A 21,836-nucleotide genomic window follows, 5' to 3' on the forward strand; every position below is an offset into this window, starting at 1 on the left:
GTCTAAGAGAAATAATTCCTTATGAATAACACCTAAAAAATGCAGAAGTAGCAAATACTTTAGATTATGATAGCTAGAGTATATTCCATTTTACTCCTACTCTTGTCCTTTCTTCAATACTTTAAAAAATATTTCTTTATTTTAAAAATAATTTTATTAAAAACCAAGACATTTATGTTAATGCAATTAATATAGCAGGTTATTAGATGAAATTTAAAAGCTCTTCTTATCTCTTTGACTCCTGATTGCCAAACCCCATTGGTCATAGCTTTAAGATGTCCATATCTTCCCTTCCCCAAAATGTCTAAGTGTATTCCAATAATTATAGACACATATGCATATATGTGTGTATATCTGCAATTACACTTATCTATATACCTTTGTAAATATAAATTCATAATATTTCCCACCTGGAGTGATAGTCAATAAACTAGAATTGGTCAAAGCCCAGACTAATCAGAGACAATGTCTTGGCTGTTCCTTGCTATCCCAAGGTTAACCAGATGATCTCAGGAGAGAGGAGGCATTGGGGAGGCTTGGGCAGCAGTGATTTACCAACTACAGAAGTATTTCAGTATTTTAATTACCAGTATTTCCACAACTGTGCCTAAGACACAAATACCATCCCTACTTTCAGTCATATGATGGCTCGTGATTCTTCCCTTACTGCACACAGATAGAAATGCTCACATCCTAGTAAAGATCTCAAAAGACCAGCATCAGAGCCACGTGCCTTATGTTTTTTTTTTTAACATCTTTATTGGAATATAATTGCCTTACAATGGTGTGTTGGTTTCTGCTTTAGAACAAAGTGAATCAGCTATACATATACATATATCCCCATATCTCCTCTCTCTTGTACCTCCCTCCCACTCTCCCTATCTCACCCCTCTAGGTGGTCACAAAGCACTCACCTGATCTCCATGTGCTAGGTGGCTACTTCCCACTAGCTATCTATTTTACATTTGGTAGTATATGTATGTCCATGCCACTCTCTCACTTCATCCCAGCTTACCCTTCCCCCTCCCTGTGTTCTCAAGTCCATTCTCTACATCTGCAGTTTTATTTCTGTTCTGCCACTAGGTTCTTCATAACCATTTTTTCTTTTTAGATTCCATATGGTATTTATTTTTCTCTTTCTGACTTACTTCACTCTGTATGACAGTCTCTAGGTCCATCCACCTCACTACAAATAATGCAATTTCATTTCTTTTTATGGCTGAGTAATATTCCACTGTATATATGTGCCACATCTTTATCCATTCATCTGTCGATGGACACGTAGGTTGCTTCCACGTCCTGGCTATTGTAAATAGAGCTGCAATGAACACTGTGGTACATGACTCTTTTTGAATTATGGTTTTCTCAGGGTATATGCCCAGTAGTGGGATTGCTGGGTCGTATGGTGCTTCTATTTTTAGTTTTTTAAGGAACCTCCATACTGTTCTCCATAGTGGCTGTATCAATTTACATTCCCACCAACAGTGCAAGAGGGTTCCCTTTTCTCCACACCCTCTCCAGCATTTATTGTTTGTAGATTTTTTGATGATGGCCATTCTGACTGGTGTGAGGTGATACCTCATTGTAGTTTTGATTTGCATTTCTCTAATGATTAGTGATGTTGAGCATTCTTTCATGTGTTTGTTGGCAGTCTGTATATCTTCTTTGGAGAAATGTCTGTTTAGGACTTCTGCCCATTTTTGGATTGGCTTGTTTGTTTTCTTGATATTGAGCTGCATAAGCTGCTTGTAAATTTTGGAGATTAATCCTTTGTCAGTTGCTTCATTTGCAAATATTTTCTCCCATTCTGAGGGTTTTCTTTTTGTCTTGTTTGTGGTGTCCTTTGCTGTGCAAAAGCTTTTAAATTTCATTAGGTCCCATTTGTTTATTTTTGTTTATTTCCATTTCTCTAGGAAGTGGATCAAAAAAGATCTTGCTGTGATTTATGTCATAGAATATTCTGCCTAGGATTTCCTCTAAGAGTTTTATAGTGTCTGGCCTTACATTTAGGTCTTTAATCCATTTTGAGTTTGCTTTTCTGTATGGTGTTGGGAAGTGTTCTAATTTCATTCTTTTACATGTAGCTGTCCAGTTTTCCCAGCACCACTTATTGAAGAGGCTGTTTTTCTCCATTGTATCTTCTTGCCTCCTTTATCAAAAATAAGGTGACCATATGTGCGTGGGGTTATCTCTGAGATTTCTATCCTGTTCCATTGATCTATATTTCTGTTTTTGTGCCAGTACCATACTGTCTTGCTTACTGTAGCTTTGTAGTATAGTCTGAAGTCTGGGAACCTGATACCTCCAGCTCCATTTCTTTTCTCAAGATTGCTTTGGCTATTAGGGGCTTTTGTATTTCCATACAAATTGTGAAATTTTTTGTTGTAATTCTCTGAAAAATGCCATTGGTAGTTTGATAGCAATTGCATTGAATCTGTATATTGCTTTGGGTAGTATAGTCATTTTCTCAATGTTGATTCTTCCAATCCAAGAACATGGTATATCTCTCCATCTGTTTCTATCATCTTTAATTACTTTCATCAGTGTCTTATAGTTTTCTGCATACAGGTCTTCTGTCTCCTTAGGTAGGTTTATTATTAAGTATTTTATTCTTTGTGTTGCAATGGTAAAATGGAGTGTTTCCTTAATTTGTCTTTCAGATTTTTTTCATTAGTGTATAGGAATACAAGAGATTTCTGTGCATTAATTTTGTATCCTGCTACTTTACCAAATTCATTGATTAGCTCTATTAGTTTTCTTGTAGCATCTTTAGGATTCTCTATGTATAGTATCATGTCATCTGCAAACAGTGACAGCTTTACTTCTTGTTTTCTGATTTGGATTCCTTTTATTTCTTTTTCTTCTCTGATTGCTGTGGCTAGAATTACCAAAACTATGTTGAATAATAGTGGTGAGAGTGGACAACCTTGTTTTGTTCCTGATCTCAGTGGAAATGGTTTCAGTTTTTCACCATTGAGAATGATGTTGGCTGTGGGTTTGTCATATATGGCCTTTATTATGTTGAGATAAGTTACCTCGATGCCTACTTTCTGGAGGGTTTTTAATCATAAATGGATGTTGAATTTTGTCTAAAGCTTTTTCCGCATCTATTGAGATGATCATATGGTTTTTCTCCTTCAATTTATTAATATGTTGTATCACTATGATTGATTTGCATATATTGAAGAATCCTTGCATTCCTGAGATAAACCCCGCTTGATCGTTTGGTTTGATTCTTTTAATGTACTGTTGGATTCTGTTTGCTAGTATTTTGTTGAGGATTTTTGCATCTATATTCATCAGTGATATTGACCTGTAGTTTTCTTTCTTTGCGACATCTTTGCCTGGTTTTGGTATCAGGGTGATGGTGGCCTCGTAGAATGAGTTTGGGAGTGTTCCTCCCTCTGCTGTATTTTGGAAGTGTTTCAGAAAGATAGGTGTTAGCTCTTCTCTAAATGATTGATATAATTCACCTGTGAAGCCATCTGGTCCTGAGCTTTTGTTTGTTGGAAGATTTAAAATCACAGTCTCAATTTCAGTGCTTGTGATTTGTCTGTTGATATTTTCTATTTCTTCCTGGTTCAGTTTTGGAAGGTTGTGCTTTTCTAAGAATTTGTCCATTTGTTCCAGGTAGTCCATTTTATTGGCATATAGTTGCTTGTAGTATAGTCTCATGATCCTTTGTACTTCTGCAGTGTCAGATGTTACTTCTCCTTTTTTATTTCTAATTCTATTTATTTGAGTCTTGAATTCTATTGTTTTAAGTTTGATTTTGTAGGTCTTTTCATTTTCTTGTGTTTCCCGCCTAGAGAAGTTCCTTTAGCATTTGTTATAAAGCTGGTTTGGTAGTACTGAATTCTCTTAGCTTTTTCTTGTCTGTAAAGGTTTTAATTTCTCTGTCGAATCTGAATGAGATCCTTGCTGGGTAGAGTAATCTTGGTTGTAGGCTTTTCCCTTTCATTGTTTTAAATATGTCCTGCCACTCCCTTCTGGCTTGCAGAGTTTCTTTTGAAAGATCAGCTGTTAACCTTATGGGGATTCCCTTTTATGTTATTTGTTGCTTTTTCCTTGCTGCTTTTAATATTTTTTCTTTGTATTTAATTTTTAATAGGTTGATTACTATGTGTATTGGCGTGTTTCTCCTTGGATTTATCCTCTATGGGATCTCTGTGCTTCCTGGACTTGAGTGACTATTTCCTTTCCCATATTAGGGAAGTTTTCAACTACAATCTCTTCAGATACTTTTTCACTCCCTTTCTTTTTCTCTTCTTCTTCTGGGACCCCTATAATTCGAATGTTGGTGGGTTTAGTGTTGTCCCAGAGGTCTCTACCACTGTCCCCAGTTCTTTTCATTCTTTCTGCTTTATTCTACTCTGCAGTAGTTATTTCCACTATTTTGTCTTCCAGTTCACTGATCTGTTCTTCTGCCTCAGTTATTCTGCTATTGATTCCTTCTAAAGCATATTTAATTTCATTTATTGTGTTGTTCATCATTGTTTGTTTGCTCTTTCATTCTTCTAGATCCTTGTTAAACATTTGTTGTATTTTCTCCATTCTATGTCCAAGATTTTGGATCATCTTTACTATCATTACTCTGAATTCTTTTTCAGGTAGACTGCCTATTTCCTTTTTGTTAGTTTGGTCTGGTGGGGTTTTACCTTGCTCATTCATCTGCTGTGTGTTTCTCTGTCTTCTCATTTTGCTTAACTTACTATGTTTGATGTCTCCTTTTTGCAGGCTGCAGGTCTGTAGTTCCCGTTGTTTTTGGTGTCTGCCCCCAGTGGCTAAGGTTGGTTCAGTGGGTTTGCAGGCTTCCTAGTAGAGGGGACTAGTGCCTTTGTTCTGGTTGATGAGGCTGTGTCTTGTCTCTCTGGTGGGCAGGACCACGCCCGGTGTTGTATTTTGGGGTATCTGTGAACTTAGTATGATTTTAGGCAGCCTCTCTGCCAATGGGTGGCGTTGTGTTCCTGCCTTTCTAGTTGTTTGGCATAGGGTGTCCAGCACTGTCACTTGCTGGTCATTGAGTGGAGCTGGGTCTTTTTTTAAAATATATTTTTATTTTATTTATTTTTGTCTATACTGGGTCTTCATTTCCATGCTCGGGCTTTCTCTAGTTGTGGAGAGCGGGGACTACTCTTCATTGTGGTGTGTGGTCTTCTAATTGCACTGGCTTCTCTTGTTGCAGAGCATGTGCTCTAGGCACATGGGCTTCAGTAGTTTTGGCACACAGGCTCAGTAGTTGTGACTTGTGGGCTGTAGAGTGCAGGCTCATTAGTTGTGGTGCGTCAGCTTAGTTGCTCCTCAGCATGTGGGATTTTCCTGGACCAGATCTTGAACCCGTGTCCCCTGCATTGACAGGCAGATTCTTAACCACTGCACCACCAGGGAAGCCCAGAGCTGGGTCTTAGCATTGAGATGGAGATCTCTTGGAGTGCTTTTGCCGTTTGATATTACATGGAGCTGGGAGGTCTCAGGTGGACCCATGTCCTGGACTCAGCTCTCCCACCTCAGGCACATGCCTGACACCCAGGCGGAGCACCAGGACCCGTCAGCCATATGGCTTAGAAGAAAAGGGAGAAGAAAGAAAGAAAAAGAAAGAAAGAAAGAGAGAGAGAGAGAGGTAGGGAGGGAGGGAGGGAAGGAGGGAGGGTGGAAGGAAGGAAGGAAGGGAGAAAATAAAAGAAAAAGAAATAAAATAATTTTTTTCATTATTAAAAATTTAAAAAATTAAAATGTAACAAAAAAAGAAAAAAAGAAAGAAGAGAGCAACAAAACCAAAAAGCAAATCCACCAATGATAACAAGTGCTAAAAACTATACAAAACAAAACAAAGGACAAACATAACCCTAGGACAAATGGTAAAAGCAAATTATACAGACAAAATCACACAATGAAGCATACACATACACACTCACAAAAAGAGAAAAAGGAAAATATATATATATATATATATATACATTAAAAAAAAAAGGAAGAGAGCAACCAAATCAGTAAACAAAACTACCAGTGATAATAAACTCTGAATACTAAACTAAGATAAACATAAAACCAGAAACCAGTCTGTCGCATATAGAAAACCCCAAGTCTGCAGTTGCTCTCAAAGGCAACTGCCTCAATTTTGGGATGATTCATTGTCTGTTCAGGTATTTCACAGTTGCAGGGTACATCAAGTTGATTGTGGAGATTTAATCAGCTGCTCCTGAGGCTGCTGGGAGAAATTTCCCGTTCTCTTCTTCGTTCACACAGCTCCTGGGGTTCAGCTTTGGATTTGGCTCCGCCTCTGCATGTAGGTCACCTGAGGGCATCTGTTTCCACCCAGACAGGTGGGGGTTAAAAGAGAAGCTGAGTCGGGGGCTCTGGCTCACTCAGGCCGGGGGAAGGGAAGGGTACAGAGTGCAGGGTGAGCCTACAGTAGCAGATGTTGGCATGACGTTGCAACAGCGTGAAGCGTGCCGTGTGTTCTCCCGGGGAAGTTGTCCCTGCATCACGGGACCCTGGTAGTGGCGGGCTGCACAGGCTCCCAGGAGGGGAGGTGTGGATAGTGACCTGTGCTTGCACACAGGCTTCTTGGTGGCTGCAGCAGCAGCCTTAGCATTTCATTCCCAGCTCTGGTGTCTGTGCTGATAGCCGCGGCTTGCGCCCGTCTCGAGCTCATTTAGGTGGTACTCTCAATCCAGTCTCCTCGCGTACCCCGAAACAGTGGTCTCTTAGGCAGTTCCAGACTTTTTTCTGGACTCCCTCCCAGCTAGCTGTGGCGCACTAGCCCTCTTCAGGCTGTGTTCATGAAGCCAACCCCAGTCCTCTCCTGAGATCTGACCTCCGAAGCCCGAGCCTCAGCTCCCAGCCCCCATCCGTCCTGGCGGGTGAGCAGACGAGCCTCTCAGGCTGGTGAGTGCTGGTCGGCACTGATCCTCTGTGTGGGAATCTCTCCGCTTTGCCCTCTGCACCCCTGTAGCTGCGCTCTCCATTGTGTCTCCGAAACTTCCCATCCTGCCCCGCCACCCACCGTCTCCGCCAGTGAAGGGGCTTACTAGTGTGTGGAAACTTTTCCTCCTTCACAGATCCCTCCTCGAGGTTCAGGTCCCATCCCTGTTCTTTTGTCTCTGTTTTTTCTTTTTTCTTTTGCCCTACCCAGGTACGTGGGGAGTTTCTTGCCTTTTGTGAGGTCTGAGGTCTTCTGCCAGCGTTCAGTAGGTGTTCTGTAGGAGTTGTTCCACATGTAGCTGTATTTCTGATGTATTTGTCGGGAGGAAGGTGATCTCCATGTCTTACTCCTCTGCCATCTTGAAGGTCTCCTGTCTTATGTCTTATATATCAACCTTTCATATTTTTAAATTCAGTCCCTTAAAGTGTACCACAGACAGTGTAGATGCATTCCTGAAAGTCTCATATCAAAACTATGTAGCAGATAAGGTTTATTTTCAGAATATTCCTTTCAAGCTCCCTTCTAAGCAGACCCTTAATCACATTTTAGAAGATTTGTCCTCCAGTTGTATCCTTTCAATGACCCCAATCACCCAGAGCTTAGGGTTGACAAGCTCCTTGTACCTAGCTGAATTTACTAAAAAGAACATATACCACTGCTTTATTATTAGTGTACTCATTATATATCTAATTATTATAATATATTATCAATTCATAGATGGTGGGACAATAACTTAAACTAGCTTGTATCTACCTTTCTACCCAGGACATTACAAATAAATTTCATTCAGTAATGTTTGTGCATTGTTCTTTTGGACTTTTGGATTGAATTGGTAAAGACACACATGGACCATCACAAAATATCCAGAATATTTATTTTTTGCCTCTTCAAATATTATGTAGATTTGAACAAAGAGGATTGCCATATTCCACTCAATTGTCACTCTGTTGACTTACAGTCACTTGATGGCTTTATTTTCCTTTTCTTTAACACATGTTTACCTCTTATACAGAAGGTACAGAAACCCTTCATTGAATACATTCCAGTTTCAAACAGTTGTCTGCATGTACTAGAATTTCCTCTCCGTTATTTTCTATCTGGGGATGTAAAGGAAATGACATTTATTGAGTATTTATAGCCAAGCCTTTTGCTAGGTATTTTGCATACATTATCTCATTTAATCTAAATTGTCTCTCAGTAGTGTACTTAATGTACTTATTATTGACCCTAATTTGCAGAAAAGGGAGCTAGGAGTTGACACCAAGGTCACAGAAATGCTGGGACCACAATTTGAATACAAGATTGTGCCTCTGAATCACTATGTTGTTTTTGCTGTACCACAGTAACGGATGGTACTTGTCTGAGGATTAGGTGACATAAGTAACTGTTTTCTAATCTATCAAGCACTATCCACACATGGAATTTCTAACTCATATATTATAATTTCCAACAGAGTAAGGTGAGTAAATTGGTATGTAATAAATGCTTTAACTGATTGTGATTATAATAGAACTTCAAGAATTACATGAAGTGATGTTAATGAGTTATTAGAGAACTAAAATCCACAAAATGGAACATCTCTTCTTAGCCAAAAGGTGTAAAATATGAATATGTAACAGTAAAAATATTTTTAGAGAACATCATAGGGTTATGGAATAATATCTGAATAAAATCTATTGTGGCCTTAAATTTGATATGTAATAGTGAGAACGCTTTGGAATTCAGAGTTACATGTTGTTGTTGTCACTCTTCCTCAGGTGTTCCAGATTGCATATGTGATTGTGAAAGCAGCTAATTCCCCTCGGCCTGGAAACTGGATTTTGGAACGCTCACTTGATGATGTTGATTATAAGCCCTGGCAGTATCATGCTGTGACGGACACAGAGTGCCTAACACTCTACAATATTCATCCCCGCACTGGACCACCATCATACGCCAAAGACGATGAGGTCATCTGCACTTCATTTTATTCCAAGATACACCCCTTAGAAAACGGAGAGGTAAGATGAGAAAACTCACCCTCAGTGTATTTAAGGTGGCAAAATAGGCCTGTCATAAAAACTTGAATATATCAGTCATAATGTCAGGGAGATTTTAAAATAGGATTTAGCAGAAGTGCATTTTAAATAACATTAAATAAAAAGGAAAAACTGAAAGTGATGAGAATTTTAACTGCCTTCCTCTAGTGTGTTATCTCCCGTTCCCAATAGCGATCAGAGAAGAGGAAACGGGCTTAAGTTGGAAAGTCAGTGATTAATTTTAAATATAAAGAGACTTTTCTAACACTGTGGTTTGCTAGTAATTGGAGGGGGATTGAGAGCTTAAAGGAAGGCCTAGATCTGTGTGTACTCTGGTCTGAAGATGGGGACAAAAGAGGTAAATTTGGGAAGAAATATAATTCACCTGAAGGACCTACAGAGAAGGAAATTTTGTCAGTTTTTGTATGTTTTTCTGCTGTCACCACATAGTGCTGCAGTGGGGTTTCTTTCCATTGTTCAGGCTTTGCTTATTATATGCTTAATTCAAAAGCGTTCAATTTCTCCATAGCATTTTTTTCCTATGGGTAAGATTTTAGATTCATTCATTGCTTTTCAGCCACAGCCAAACCATGACTTCACCTCTACTAGCTGTGTGATCTTGAATCAGTGACTTAAATTCTCTGTGCCTTAGTTTCATCTCCCATAAATTGGAAACAATAACAATAGTTCTTATTTCTTATGATTGTCAAGAAGATTAAATGAATTATTATGTTTAAAACATTAGAACAGTGCTGACAGACGTATACACTATTGCTTTGTAAGCATTAACTATTTTTGTTTCTCTTGTTATAATAATAATAATAACAACAACAACAACAACTATTGAGATTGTTGTTTTTGTTGGTAGTTGTAGTCGTAGTCGTAGTCGCCTCCTCTCAAATACCCAAACCTAGACTTAGTGATTCTTTTGGATTCTCTAGTTATATTTCCCCAATCAGTCTCCCTTCAGTATATACGGTCTAGCTCTTTTTTTCCTCCCTGTTTGTATACATCTCTATTTATATTCATGTCTGATATTCTCTCCTCACCAGTTCACACACCTAAAGCTGGTATCATTTTTTATATTCACAGTTTCAGAAAATCCATATTCATACACTATCATGCCCACCTCAACTAATCTAGGGTTATCTCTTTAAACACTTCTGGGGGCAAGTTAGTTTTGAAATAAATCTATCACACTCTCTTTTGGCACTATTATTCTATGAATGTATACCACTGCCTCACTATATTTCAATTTCATGTTCAAAAGTATCAGTTTTGGGCGAAAAAAATTCCAAGTGGTGCTCTCAGCAGAGATTCCAATCTGCCAAATGACAAGGAGTCAAAAACAGTGAGTCAAACAGCTGTTCAACCTGCTTTGTGCCCAGAGGCATCCAAAGTCCTGGCCAGATTGGCATGAGAATATGGGAGTAAGGAGGAGTGCAGAGAGACTATATTTGAGTTGAATTTGTATTATTTTTCTCCTGGATCCAGTGTTTACCCAGAACCAATAATTATCTAATATTTATAAAGCTATTCTTTACCTTTAAAAAAATGGTCTAATTCAGAAATTTGTTGCACAATGTAAAATGTACCCAGATAGATATGTAACATATAAGTTACATGTATATCCCCGAAGCATGCTCTCCCTACAATGATGGTGGTTCTCCATCCTTTAGACTGTGTCAACTTACCAACGTGGAACAAACAGACATTCTATTTGTTTGTGTTTAACTGGCTATGTTGTATTAGACATTCACTAAAAACTAACCATTGATGGTGACTTTTAAGAACAACTTATTCAATTTTCTCTGTGACATGCTTTTTTAAGTCTATTTTTCTCTCATTAGAAAGTGGATGAGGTGAGGAACAGAAAGTCAATTCAAAATATTTGATGTAGAATGATAGTATTTAAGAATATGAATTAAATTCAGACCTCTCCTAGAATATCTGCTTCATTTTATATTTTATGCTGTGAAACCTATTACTTTTGGGAATGAACAGGTCCAGCAAAGGTAGGTGATGCTCTCCCAAGACTCCCAGATCCACTGGTGACAAAGCTGAGATAAGAATCCAGGTCCCCTGACTCCTAGGTTAGTGTTTCTTTCAGACTGAAGACTGGAAGTCGATTTTTTTTAAAAAGTTGGTAATAGCTAAACTCAAATATTGGTTTAGAAGAGATATAGAGATAGATATGCTGTATCCATTAAAGTAGAAAGATTCTTAATCCTGAGATATCATGATATAGAAGAATGTACATGGGACTGGAAGACTGGGCTCTTCTTCTGGCTCTAGTTTTTGTGGGATGTTGGGCAGGTCACTTAATCTCTGAGTTTGAATTTCTTTAATACATGAATTAGTTTTAAATATAAATTGTCCTAAGGCATCTTTCAGTTCTAAAGTAATAGTTTTGGATATCAACTACAATATAACGTGGGAATATTTTAAATTTTTGGATGCTTGTCTCCAATATTTCCCAGACAAGTGACTATGAAATAAATCTTACTCTCATTAAATTTTAGTTTTAAAATGATTCACTTTTGAGTACCATCTGAAATCTAGTTACTAGGTGCTTATGTTCAGAACTTCCCAGAGAAGTGACATTCAAGTAAAAACCAAATATGTAAACCAGTAAATGCAAAATGATAGTATAAATGCCACAGTAGAAGTGTGTACAGAAAGTGGTAACGTCCCTCTGGGTGAGCCAAAGGAGCCACATTGAGAAGTTGAATTCTTAGAGTACAGGGAAACAGAAACAAAAGTTTCTTAGTATCTCAGAAGTTTCAAAGGCAATAGGCAAATTCATGTCCAATATGCCCTATGAGTTAAACTAGGCATATAACAAGAGTTCACCTCCATTGTTGAAGGATATTTTTATTGGTTATAGAATTGTAGGTTTCTTATTGTTTTTTGGCATATTTTATTGTCTTCTGGTTTCCATTGTTTATGTGGAAAAGGTAACTATTTAATAATTGTCCTTTGTGAAGTCTTTTATTTCTTTAAAGATTTTTATCTTTGTTTTTCACTAGTTTTACTATGATGCTCCAGATCTGCACTGCCCAAAACAATCTTTATTAGAGATATGTGGTTATTAAATTTATATTTCAATTAATTCAAATGAAATTAAAATTCAGTTTCTCAGTTGCACAGCCACACTTCAAGTGCTCAATAGCCACATGTGACTAGCAGCTACCACACTGGATTGCACAGAATAGATCATTTCTATCATTGCCTAAAGTTCTATTGGGCAGTGTTGCTATAGATGATAGCTTTCTATTTTCTGGATTCGGATTTATTTGGTTGGTATATCTGCAGAGTGATGTCTTTCATCAGTTCAAGAACTAATTCAGCCACTAACTCTCCAAATATTGCTTCTTCCCCATTATCTCTCTTCTATAAATATGATTTAGAATAATTTGGAACTTCTCACAATATACACTATGCATCTTACACTCTCTTTTATTTATAGTCATCCTTTTGGCTTTCTGTCCTTCATTCTAGATATTTTCTTCTTGCTTACTTCCAGTTCATGATGTATCTCTTCAGCTATGTAAAAACTACTATTGAAACCAATCATAAGATTCTTCATTTCATGTATTATATTTTTCAGTTCTAGAGTTTCTCTTTGGTTCATTTAAAATAGTTTAGTATCTAGTTTTATATCAAAATTTTGTATACCTATTGAATTTTTAATAATAAAATTATATTCAAATTTTCAATATTATATTTTTATCTCCTTGAGCATAAAGTAACAATTATTTGAGTTCTTATAATTCTAGTATCTGGCCTTTGTGAATATATTTTATTTCTGTTTCATTTGCTGATTCTTTCTTATGCTCTCTTGTATCCTCACATTCTTGATTATTTTTGCATATCAGAAGTTGTATTTGAAAAAAGTGTGTGTAGAAATAATTTAGGCCTAATAAATTATCTTTACCTTATGAGGATTTTCTGATGATTCTGCTAGGCAATGGGAATATGGATCATCTTAATCCAATTTCTGGGATACTTAGATGCCTCAAAGCTGTGCTGAACTCCCAAGACAGCTGATTTAATTCTAGTTTATCCCCATCCTACACTTCCTGTCTTTGAAGTCCAAACTAAAGTGTGTGGAATTTACCTAAGTCTCACCCATACAAGTTCCAGAATCCAACTTTTGTCCTCCTAGTACAGCAAGACTGTCAAAGCACTGCTCAGTCTCTGAGCCATGTCTTCTGAACAGGGAAATGCCCACAGGACAAAAGCTGTCACAATACACTAATTATCTCTATAGACATCAATCTTCTCCTTGATATTGAGAAGTTGATTCTTTATCTTCCTGATAGCTGTCATATGGCTTTACATAAATGTTTTTATATATTTTGTCCAGTTGGTCTAGTTGTTATCATTGACAGTGTTAGCACTAATTATATAATTTACTATAAACAGAAGCATAGTTTCATATGCACTGTTTAAAACCTTTTTATTCTGGAATCATTTTAAATTTACATAAATGTAAGAAGAGGACAGAGAATCCGCATGTCCCTTTTACCCGGCTCCCACTAAGGATAATATCTTACATAATTACAATTCATTTGTCAAAATAAGAAATTAATATTGATACTCTATTACCTAAACCACAGATTTATTCAGATTTAATTCATGTTATCATTAATGCTTTTTTTTTTCTCTCTTCTGGGATCCAAGTTGGGATACTACACTGCATTTATTGCATCATTGTGTCCCCTTAGTCTCTTCTAATCCATGACAATTTCTTAATCTTCTCTTGTGTTCCTTGGCCTTGATCACTTTTAAGAGTACTGGTCAAGTTTTTTGTAACATGTTAATCATTTTGAGTCATGATTAGACTGGGCTACGGGGTTTGGGGGAAGAATACCGCAGAGGTGAAACAACTTTCTTATTGCATCACTCATTTATTTTTATATGCACATCTCCTATTTCCTCCTTATTTGTTTATAAGTTTTACTGTCTTCTAGATAGGATTTTATTTTAGACAATAATATCTAAATATTCACCATGATTTGAAATGTATATTTTTGACTAACCATTGAATGATCATTTGCTTCCAGATCTTCACAATACCCTTTAAATATAAATTTAAGTCAGAGAATAAGAAAAATAAGAGCAGAGTATTTTTAAGACTCACCTGTGCAGCAAGACATTATGAAATAAACATGTCTAAATTATAACACACTAATTAAGTAATAATGTTTATGTTATAGGTATAGAACATTAATAGAAAATAGTCTTCTGTGATTAACATCAAATCTATTGAGTCTAAGGTTTATTACATTGTTACTTGTCTGTAGAGTTTTGGAGACATGTGCCATAACTTTTGGAACATTCCAAGATATCATATTTCAGGTGAAAAGTACATCATTTTAGAGCTGAAAGATACCTTAGGTAAATACCTTAGGAATTCAAGGATATCATAGCCTTGACTTTGACATCTATATCCAAACTTCAGCACTCTCCTCTGTCCATATTATCACTGGAGACCATTTAGCCTTTCCTTCTGACCATTTGAGTCTTAACAGCATCATCTCTGCTTATTTCTTCAGTTTTATTTGTTGCTACAGCCACCCCCACTTTTTGGCCTCCACCCTCTAGCTTGGTCCATTCTCTGTCCTCCACCTCACATTGCCTGCAAGAGATCAACAAATGTTAGTCATGTGGATTCACCAGAAGCATAGTATAGGGCACATACCCAGTCCCCTAGATGACTGGGTTCAACTGCATCCAAGAAGGAGAGTAGTCCTGCAGGCTAGCATCCTGGGCTTGCACCCAAAGGGAGAAGAGAAATTTACTGAGCTATGAGATAATCAAGTCTCAGGACTGGCAGAGGAAAAATAATAGAGGGCAATGGAGGCAATGGTCATAATAGTATGGCCTAGTATGTTGTTATCCATGGTGTAAACAGAAGGATACTTGGAGCAAAACTTTCCAAGAGTTTCATTTTAGAAAGACGATTTTGTGTCAGCAGTGCCAAGAGAGGGCTCAGCAGGAACCCTGCTTGCCTTGTCTTGAGAGAATGATCCTAAGCTCCAGAATAGTTGTGTAGTATGTAGTAACAGACCGCAGGGGGCCTCCATTACTTTGAGGGCAGCCAAAGACAAAAACTTTGGTGGGTACAGCTGCAAAGATGTACCTCTCCAGCAGCGCCAGAGGGAGCCAATTCCAACCAGAGCTGCTATCAGCCCAAGTGCTGCCTCTGCTGAAAGCACTTGCCCCTGGATGCTATTTAGAACTGCTAACAAGAACCACCACTTGGAGGCACCACTGTGAACTATGATTGCAGCCATGGCTCCTCCCAAACTTGGCTTTACTTGAAAATCACTGGGGACATTTGAAAGATAGTTATTTCTGGGACCAGGGTTTTTAATTCAGTAGGTTTGGGAAAGGCTCAGGAAGCTCTATGTATATGTTAAACAAGTACTCCTGGTGATTTTGATGCCCCTCCTTTTGGCTCATTGTTCAGATATTTCCAGCTTTCCCAAACCCTGGAGAAGAACAGATCATTAGTTATTTAGGGAAAGTGTATCAGACATTCTAACTCCTTCTAACTGAAGGTAGAGACTTACATTTCTGACAGAAAATATGATTGACTTTGGTGGACCGAATCTGTGGGTGAGTTTGAGTTTAGTAAATAAACTTTGAGCTGTCACTAAGTTATAGATGGGTAAAGGAGCAGCTGGGAGAGGAGAATCACATTGATAATATTGACAAGAATGGGGCTGTATGGATGGCACTGCTTTAGGGTTCTAGAATTAAAATTGTAGTAAATGTGTTTCTGTTATATGAGACTCTTCCCTTTCTGTGACTGGGATTATTGCTTTTAATTTCTTTGGATTGTCACTAGACTGCTAAATAATATTCATAGTTACCATATTATTTTTTTGCTTCAGTTTCCTCATACAGAGACCTTTAAGTTATTCACATATGATTTCCTCTTATTTTTACTACAACTCTTCCCAGCTCTTCGGGACTGCAACTCAGTTGGAACTTAGATTCACTTTGATTCTGCTTTTGAAACATGGCAGGCTTGTATAAATTCCCTGGAGCAGCCATCATTAATTCTTGAAGACACCTTTTTTTCCTTTAAACTGTGTGTAGAGCTTTGATATTATTTTCATTTCCTATGTGACAGAATTTTATATATACAGACAGAATTTTTTCTCCCTCTTTATATCACTTGACATTATGGTGATCCTTAGAATTGCAAATACTGGAGAATGAAGAAACAAACCCAACACTGTGTAAAAAAAGTTTCTGAGAACCTTCTTTGATGTGATATTGTTCACAGTATGACATGATTGCATGTGTGAGTTTGTGTGGAAATGCAGGGATGGAAATGAGGAACGAGCCTTTCTCAATTATCCTTGGAGTTGCTCCCTTAAGGAGAAGCATCAGGGTATCACTAATTTGTATTGGTTTTGAATAGAGATTTAGGGAAATAATTTATGGGGGTTTCAGATTTCCTTCCGCTAAAAATAGTTCTTGCATTGACCAACATGGAGACAGTTAGTACCTGGAGCAACAAGGTGAAAGTGCCTCAATACAGTGAGGTTTATGTGGCTTCCTCCAAAAATACCCCCAGCTTATTTCAATATACGGACCACTTGGAATACACGGAGCACTTGAAATATATTGGAATTACACACACATAAAATCCATAATTCATTTTTTTCCTTATTTGGATCACTTTTTTTTGACATCTTTATTGGAGTATAATTGTTTTACAATGGTGTGTTAGTTTCTGCTTTATAACAAAGTGAATCAGCTATACATATACATATATCCCCATATCTCCTCCCTCTTGCATCTCCCTCCCACCCTCTCTATCCCACCCCTCTAGGTGGTCACAAAGCACCGAGCTGATCTCCCTGTGCCATGCAACTGCTTCCCACTAGCTATCTATTTTAAATTTGGCAGTGTATACATGTCACTGCTACTCTCTTACTTCGTCCCAGCTTACCCTTGCCCCTCCCCATAACCTCAAGTCCATTAACTACGTCTGTGTCTTAATTCCTGTCCAGCCCCTAGGTTCATCAGAATCTTTTATTTTCTTTTTTAGATTCCATATATATGTGTTAGCATACAGTATTTGTTTTTCTCTTTTTGACTTACTTCACTCTGAATAACAGACTCTAGGTCCATCCACCTCACTACAGATAACTCAATTTCTTTTCATGTTATGGCTGGGTAATATTCCATTGTATATATGTGCCACATCTTCTTTATCCATTCATCTGTAGATGGACACGTAGGTTGCTTCCATGTCCTGGCTATTGTAAATAGTGCTACAATGAACATTGTGGTACATGACTCTTTGAATCATGGTTGTCTCAGGGTATGTGCCCAGTAATGGGATGGCTGGGTCATATCGTAGTTCTATTTTTATTTTTTTAAAGAACCTCCATACTGTACTCCATAGTGGCTGTATCAATTTACATTCCCACCAACAGTGCAAGAGGGTTCCCTTTTCTCCACACCCTCTCCAGCATTTATTGTTTAGATTTTTTGATGATAGCCATTCTGATAGGTGTGAGGCGATACCTCATTGTAGTTTTGATTTGCCTTTCTCTAACAATTAGAGATGTTGAGCATCCTTTCATGTGTTTGCTGGCAATCTGTGTATCTTCTTTGGAGAAATGTCTATTTAGGTCTACCACCCATTTCTGGATTGGGTTGTTTGTTTTTTTAATATTGAGCTGCATGAGCTGCTTGGATATTCTGGAGATTAATCCTTTGAGAGGTGTTCCATTTGCAAATATTTTCTCCCATTCTGAGGGTTGTTTTTTCGTCTTGTTTACGGTTTCCTTTGCTGTGCAAAAGCTTTTAGGTTCCATTAGGTCCCATTTGTTTATTATTATTTTTATTTCCATTTCTCTAGGAGGTGGGTCAAAAAGGATCTTGCTGTGATTTATGTCTTAGAGTGTTCTGCCTGTGTTTTCTTCTAAGAGTTTTATAGTGTCTGGTCTTACATTTAGGTCTTTAATCCATTTTGAGTTTATTTTTGTGTATGGTGTTAGGGAGTGTTCTAGTTTCACTCTTTTACATGTAGCTGTCCAGTTATCCCAGCACCACTTATTGAAGAGGCTGTCTTTTCTCCACTGTATAGTCTTGCTTCCCATATCAAAGGTAAGGTTACGATATGGGCCTAGGTTTATCTCTGGACTTTCTGTCTGTTCCATTGATCTATATTTCTGTTTTTGTGCGAGTACCATACTGTCTTGCTTACTGTAGCTTTGTAGAATAGTCAGAAATCAGGGAGCCTGATTACTCCAACTCCATTTCTCAAGATTGCTTTGGCTCTTAGGGGTCTTTTGTGTTTCCACACGAATTGTAAAATTTTTGTTCCAGTTCTCTAAAAAATGCCATTTGGTAGTTTGATAGGGATTGCATTGAATCTGTAGGTTGCTTTGGGTAGTATAGTCATTTTCACAAGGTTGATTCTTCCAATCCAAGAACATGGTATATCTCTCCATCTGTTCCTATCATCTTTAATTTCTTTCATCAGTGTTTTACAGTTTCTGCATACAGGTCTTTTGTCTCCTTAAGTAGGTTTTATCCTAGGTCTTTTATTATTTGTGTTGCAATGGTAAATGGGAGTGTTTCCTTAATTTTTCTTTCAGATTTTTCATCATTAGTGTATAGGAATGCAAGAGATTTCTGTGCATTAATTTTGTATCCTGCTACTTTACCAAATACATTGATTAATTCAAGTAGTTTTCTGGTAGCATCTTTAGGATTCTCTATGTATAATATGTCATCAGCAAACAGTGACAGCTTTACTTCTTCTTTTCTGATCTGGATTCCTTTTATTTTCTTTCTTCTCTGATTGCTGTGGCTAAAACTTACAAAACTATGTTGAATAATAGTGGTGAGAGTGGACAACCTTGTCTTGTGCCTGATCTTGAAGGAAATGGTTTCAGTTTTTAAGCATTCAGAATGATGTTGGCTCTGGGTATGTCATATATGGCCTTTATTATGTTGAGGCATGTTCCCTCTATGCCTAATTTCTGGAGGATTTTTTTCATAAATGGGTGTCGAATTTTGTTGAAAGCTTTTTCTGCCTCTATTGAGATGATCATATGGTTTTTCTCCTTCAGTTTGTTAATATGGTGTATCACATTGATTGATTTGCATATGTTGAAGAATCCTTGCATTCCTGGGATAAACGCCACTTGATTATGGTGTATGATCCTTTTAATGTGCTTTTGGAGTCTGTTTGGTAGTATTTTGTTGAGGATTTTTGCATCTATGTTCATCAGTGATATTGGCCTGTAGTGTTCTTTCTTTGTGACATCTTTGCCTGGTTTTGGTATCAGGGTGGTGGTGGCCTCATAGAATGAGTTTGGGAGTGTTTCTCCCTCTTCTATATTTTGGAAGAGTTTGAGAAGGGTGGGTGTTAGCTCTTCTCTAAATGTTTGATAGAATTCGCCTGTGAAGCCATCTGGTCCTGGACTTTTGTTTGTTGGAAGATTTTTAATCACAGTCTCAATTTCAGTGTTTGTGATTGGTCTGTTTATATTTTCTGTTTCTTCCTGGTTCAGTTTTGGAAGGTTGTGCTTTTCTAAAATACGTCCATTTCTTCCAGATTTCCATTTTATTGGCATATAGTTGCTTGTAGTAATCTTTCATGATCCTTTGTATTTTTGCAGTGTCAGTTGTTACTTCTCCTTTTTCCTTTCGAAGTCTGTTGATTTGAGTCTTTTCCCTTGTTTTCTTTATGATTCTGGCTAATGGTTTATCAATTTTGTGTATCTTCTCAAAGAACCAGCTTTTAGTTTTATTGGTCTTTGCTATTATTTCCTTAATTTCTTTTTCATTTATTTCTGACCTGATCTTTATGATTTCTTTCCTTCTGTTAACTTTGGGTTTTTTTTTTTTTCTTGTTTCTCTAATTGCTTTAGGTGTAACATTAGTTTGTTTATTTGAGATGTTTCTTGTTTCTTCTGGTAGGATTGTATTGCTATAAACTTCCCTGTTAGAACTGCTTTTGCTGCGTCCCATAGGTTTTGGGCCGTCATGTTTTCATTGTCCTTTGTTTCTAGGTATTTTTTGATTTCCTCTTTGATTTCTTTCATGATCTCTTGGTTATTCAGTAGTGTATTGTTTAGCCTCCATGTGTTCGTAGTTTTTACAGATTTTTTCCTGTAATTGATATCTAGTCTCATAGCATTGTGGTCGGAAAAGATACTTGATATGATTTCAGTTTTCTTAAACATCGAGGCTTGATTTGTGACCCAAGATATTGTGTATCCTAAAGAATGTTCCATGAGCACTTGAGAAGAAAGTGTATTCTGTTGTTTTTGGATGGAATGTCCTATAAATATCAATTATATCCATCTTGCTTCATGTGTCATTTAAAGCTTGTGTTTCCTTTTTTATTTTCATTTTGGTTGATCTGTCCATTGGTGAAAGTGGGGTGTTAAAGTCCCCTACTATTATTGTGTTTCTGTTGATTTCCCCTTTTATGGCTGTTGGCATTTGCCTTATGTGTTGACGTGCTCCTATGTTGGATGCATAAATATTTACAATTGTTATATATTCTTGGATTGATCCCTTGATCATTATGTAGTGTCCTTCTTTGTGTCTTATAATAGTCTTTATTTTAAAGTCTATTTTGTCTGATGTAAGAACTACTACTGTGGCTTTCTTTTGATTTCCATTTGCATGAAATTTCTTTTTCCATACCCTCACTTTCAATCTGTATGTGTCCCAAGGTGTGAAGTGGGTCTCTTGTAGACAACATATGTATGGGTCTTGTTTTTTTGTCTTTTGTTTTTTGTTTTTTTGAAGTACGCAGGCCTCTCACTGTTGTGGCCTCTCCCGTTGTGGAGCACACGCTCCAGGCGTGCAGGCTCAGTGGCCTTGGCTCACGGGCCCAGCTGCTCCACGGCATGTGGGATCTTCCCAGACCGGGGCATGAACCCGTGTCCCCTGCATCAGCAGGCAGACTCTCAACCACTGCGCCACCACCGAAGCCCTGGGTTTTGTTTTTGTATCCATTCAGCTTGTCTGTGTCTTTTGGTTGGAGCATTTAATCAATTTACATTTAAGGTAGTTATCGATATGTGTGTTCCTATTACCATTTTCTGAATTGTTTTGGGTTTGTTATTGTAGGTGTTTCCCTTCTCTTGTGTTTCCTGCCTAGAGAAGGTCCTTTAGCGTTTGTTGTAAAGCTGGTTTGGTGGTGTCGAAATCTCTTAACTTCTGCTTATCTGTATAGGTTTTCATTTCTCTGTCGAATGTGAATGAGATCCTTGCTGGGTAGAGTAATCTTGGTTGTAGGTTTTTCCCTTTCATCTCTTTAAAAATATCCTGCCACTCCCTTCTTGCTTCCAGAATTTCTGCTGGAAGATCAGCTGTTAACCTTATGGCGATTCTGTTGTATGTTGTTTGTTGCTTTTCCCTTTCTGCTTTCAATATTTTTTCTTTGTATTTAATTTTTGTTAGTTTGATTAATATTTGTCTTGGCATGTTTCTCTTTGGGTTTATCCTGTATGGTACTCTCTGTGCTTCCTGGACTTGATTGACTATTTCCTTTCCCATGTTGGGGAAGTTTTCGACTATAATCTCTTCAAATATTTTCTCAGACCCTTTCTTTTTCTGTTCTTCTTCTGGGACCCCTATAATTCGAATGTTGATGCTTTTAATGTTGTCCCAGAACTCTCTGAAACTGTCCTCAATTTTTTGCATTCTTTTTTCTTTATTCTGCTCCTGGCAGTTATTTCCACCATTTTATCTTCCAGCTCATTTATCTGTTCTTCTGCCTCAGTTATTCTGTTATTGATTCCTTCTAGAATGTTTTTAATTTCAGCAGTTGTGTTGTTCATCACTGTTTGTTTGCTCTTTAGTTGTTCTATATCCTTGTTAAATGTTGCTTG

General features: G+C 37.5%; 1 protein-coding gene across 1 annotated transcript in view; it reads left to right on the forward strand.

Annotated features, from left to right (window-relative positions):
* LAMA2 (laminin subunit alpha 2) overlaps nt 1-21,836 on the forward strand; it is a 611,700-nt gene that overhangs the window by 185,929 nt on the left and 403,935 nt on the right. The window contains exon 4 of the mRNA XM_081251375.1: nt 8,683-8,925. Within this exon, the coding sequence (XP_081107501.1) occupies nt 8,683-8,925 (243 nt within the window). The remainder of the gene's footprint in view (nt 1-8,682; nt 8,926-21,836) is intronic.

Source organism: Mesoplodon bidens, assembly GCF_964165515.1.
Source record: "Mesoplodon bidens genome assembly, chromosome: 12".
NCBI lineage: Eukaryota > Metazoa > Chordata > Mammalia > Artiodactyla > Ziphiidae > Mesoplodon > Mesoplodon bidens.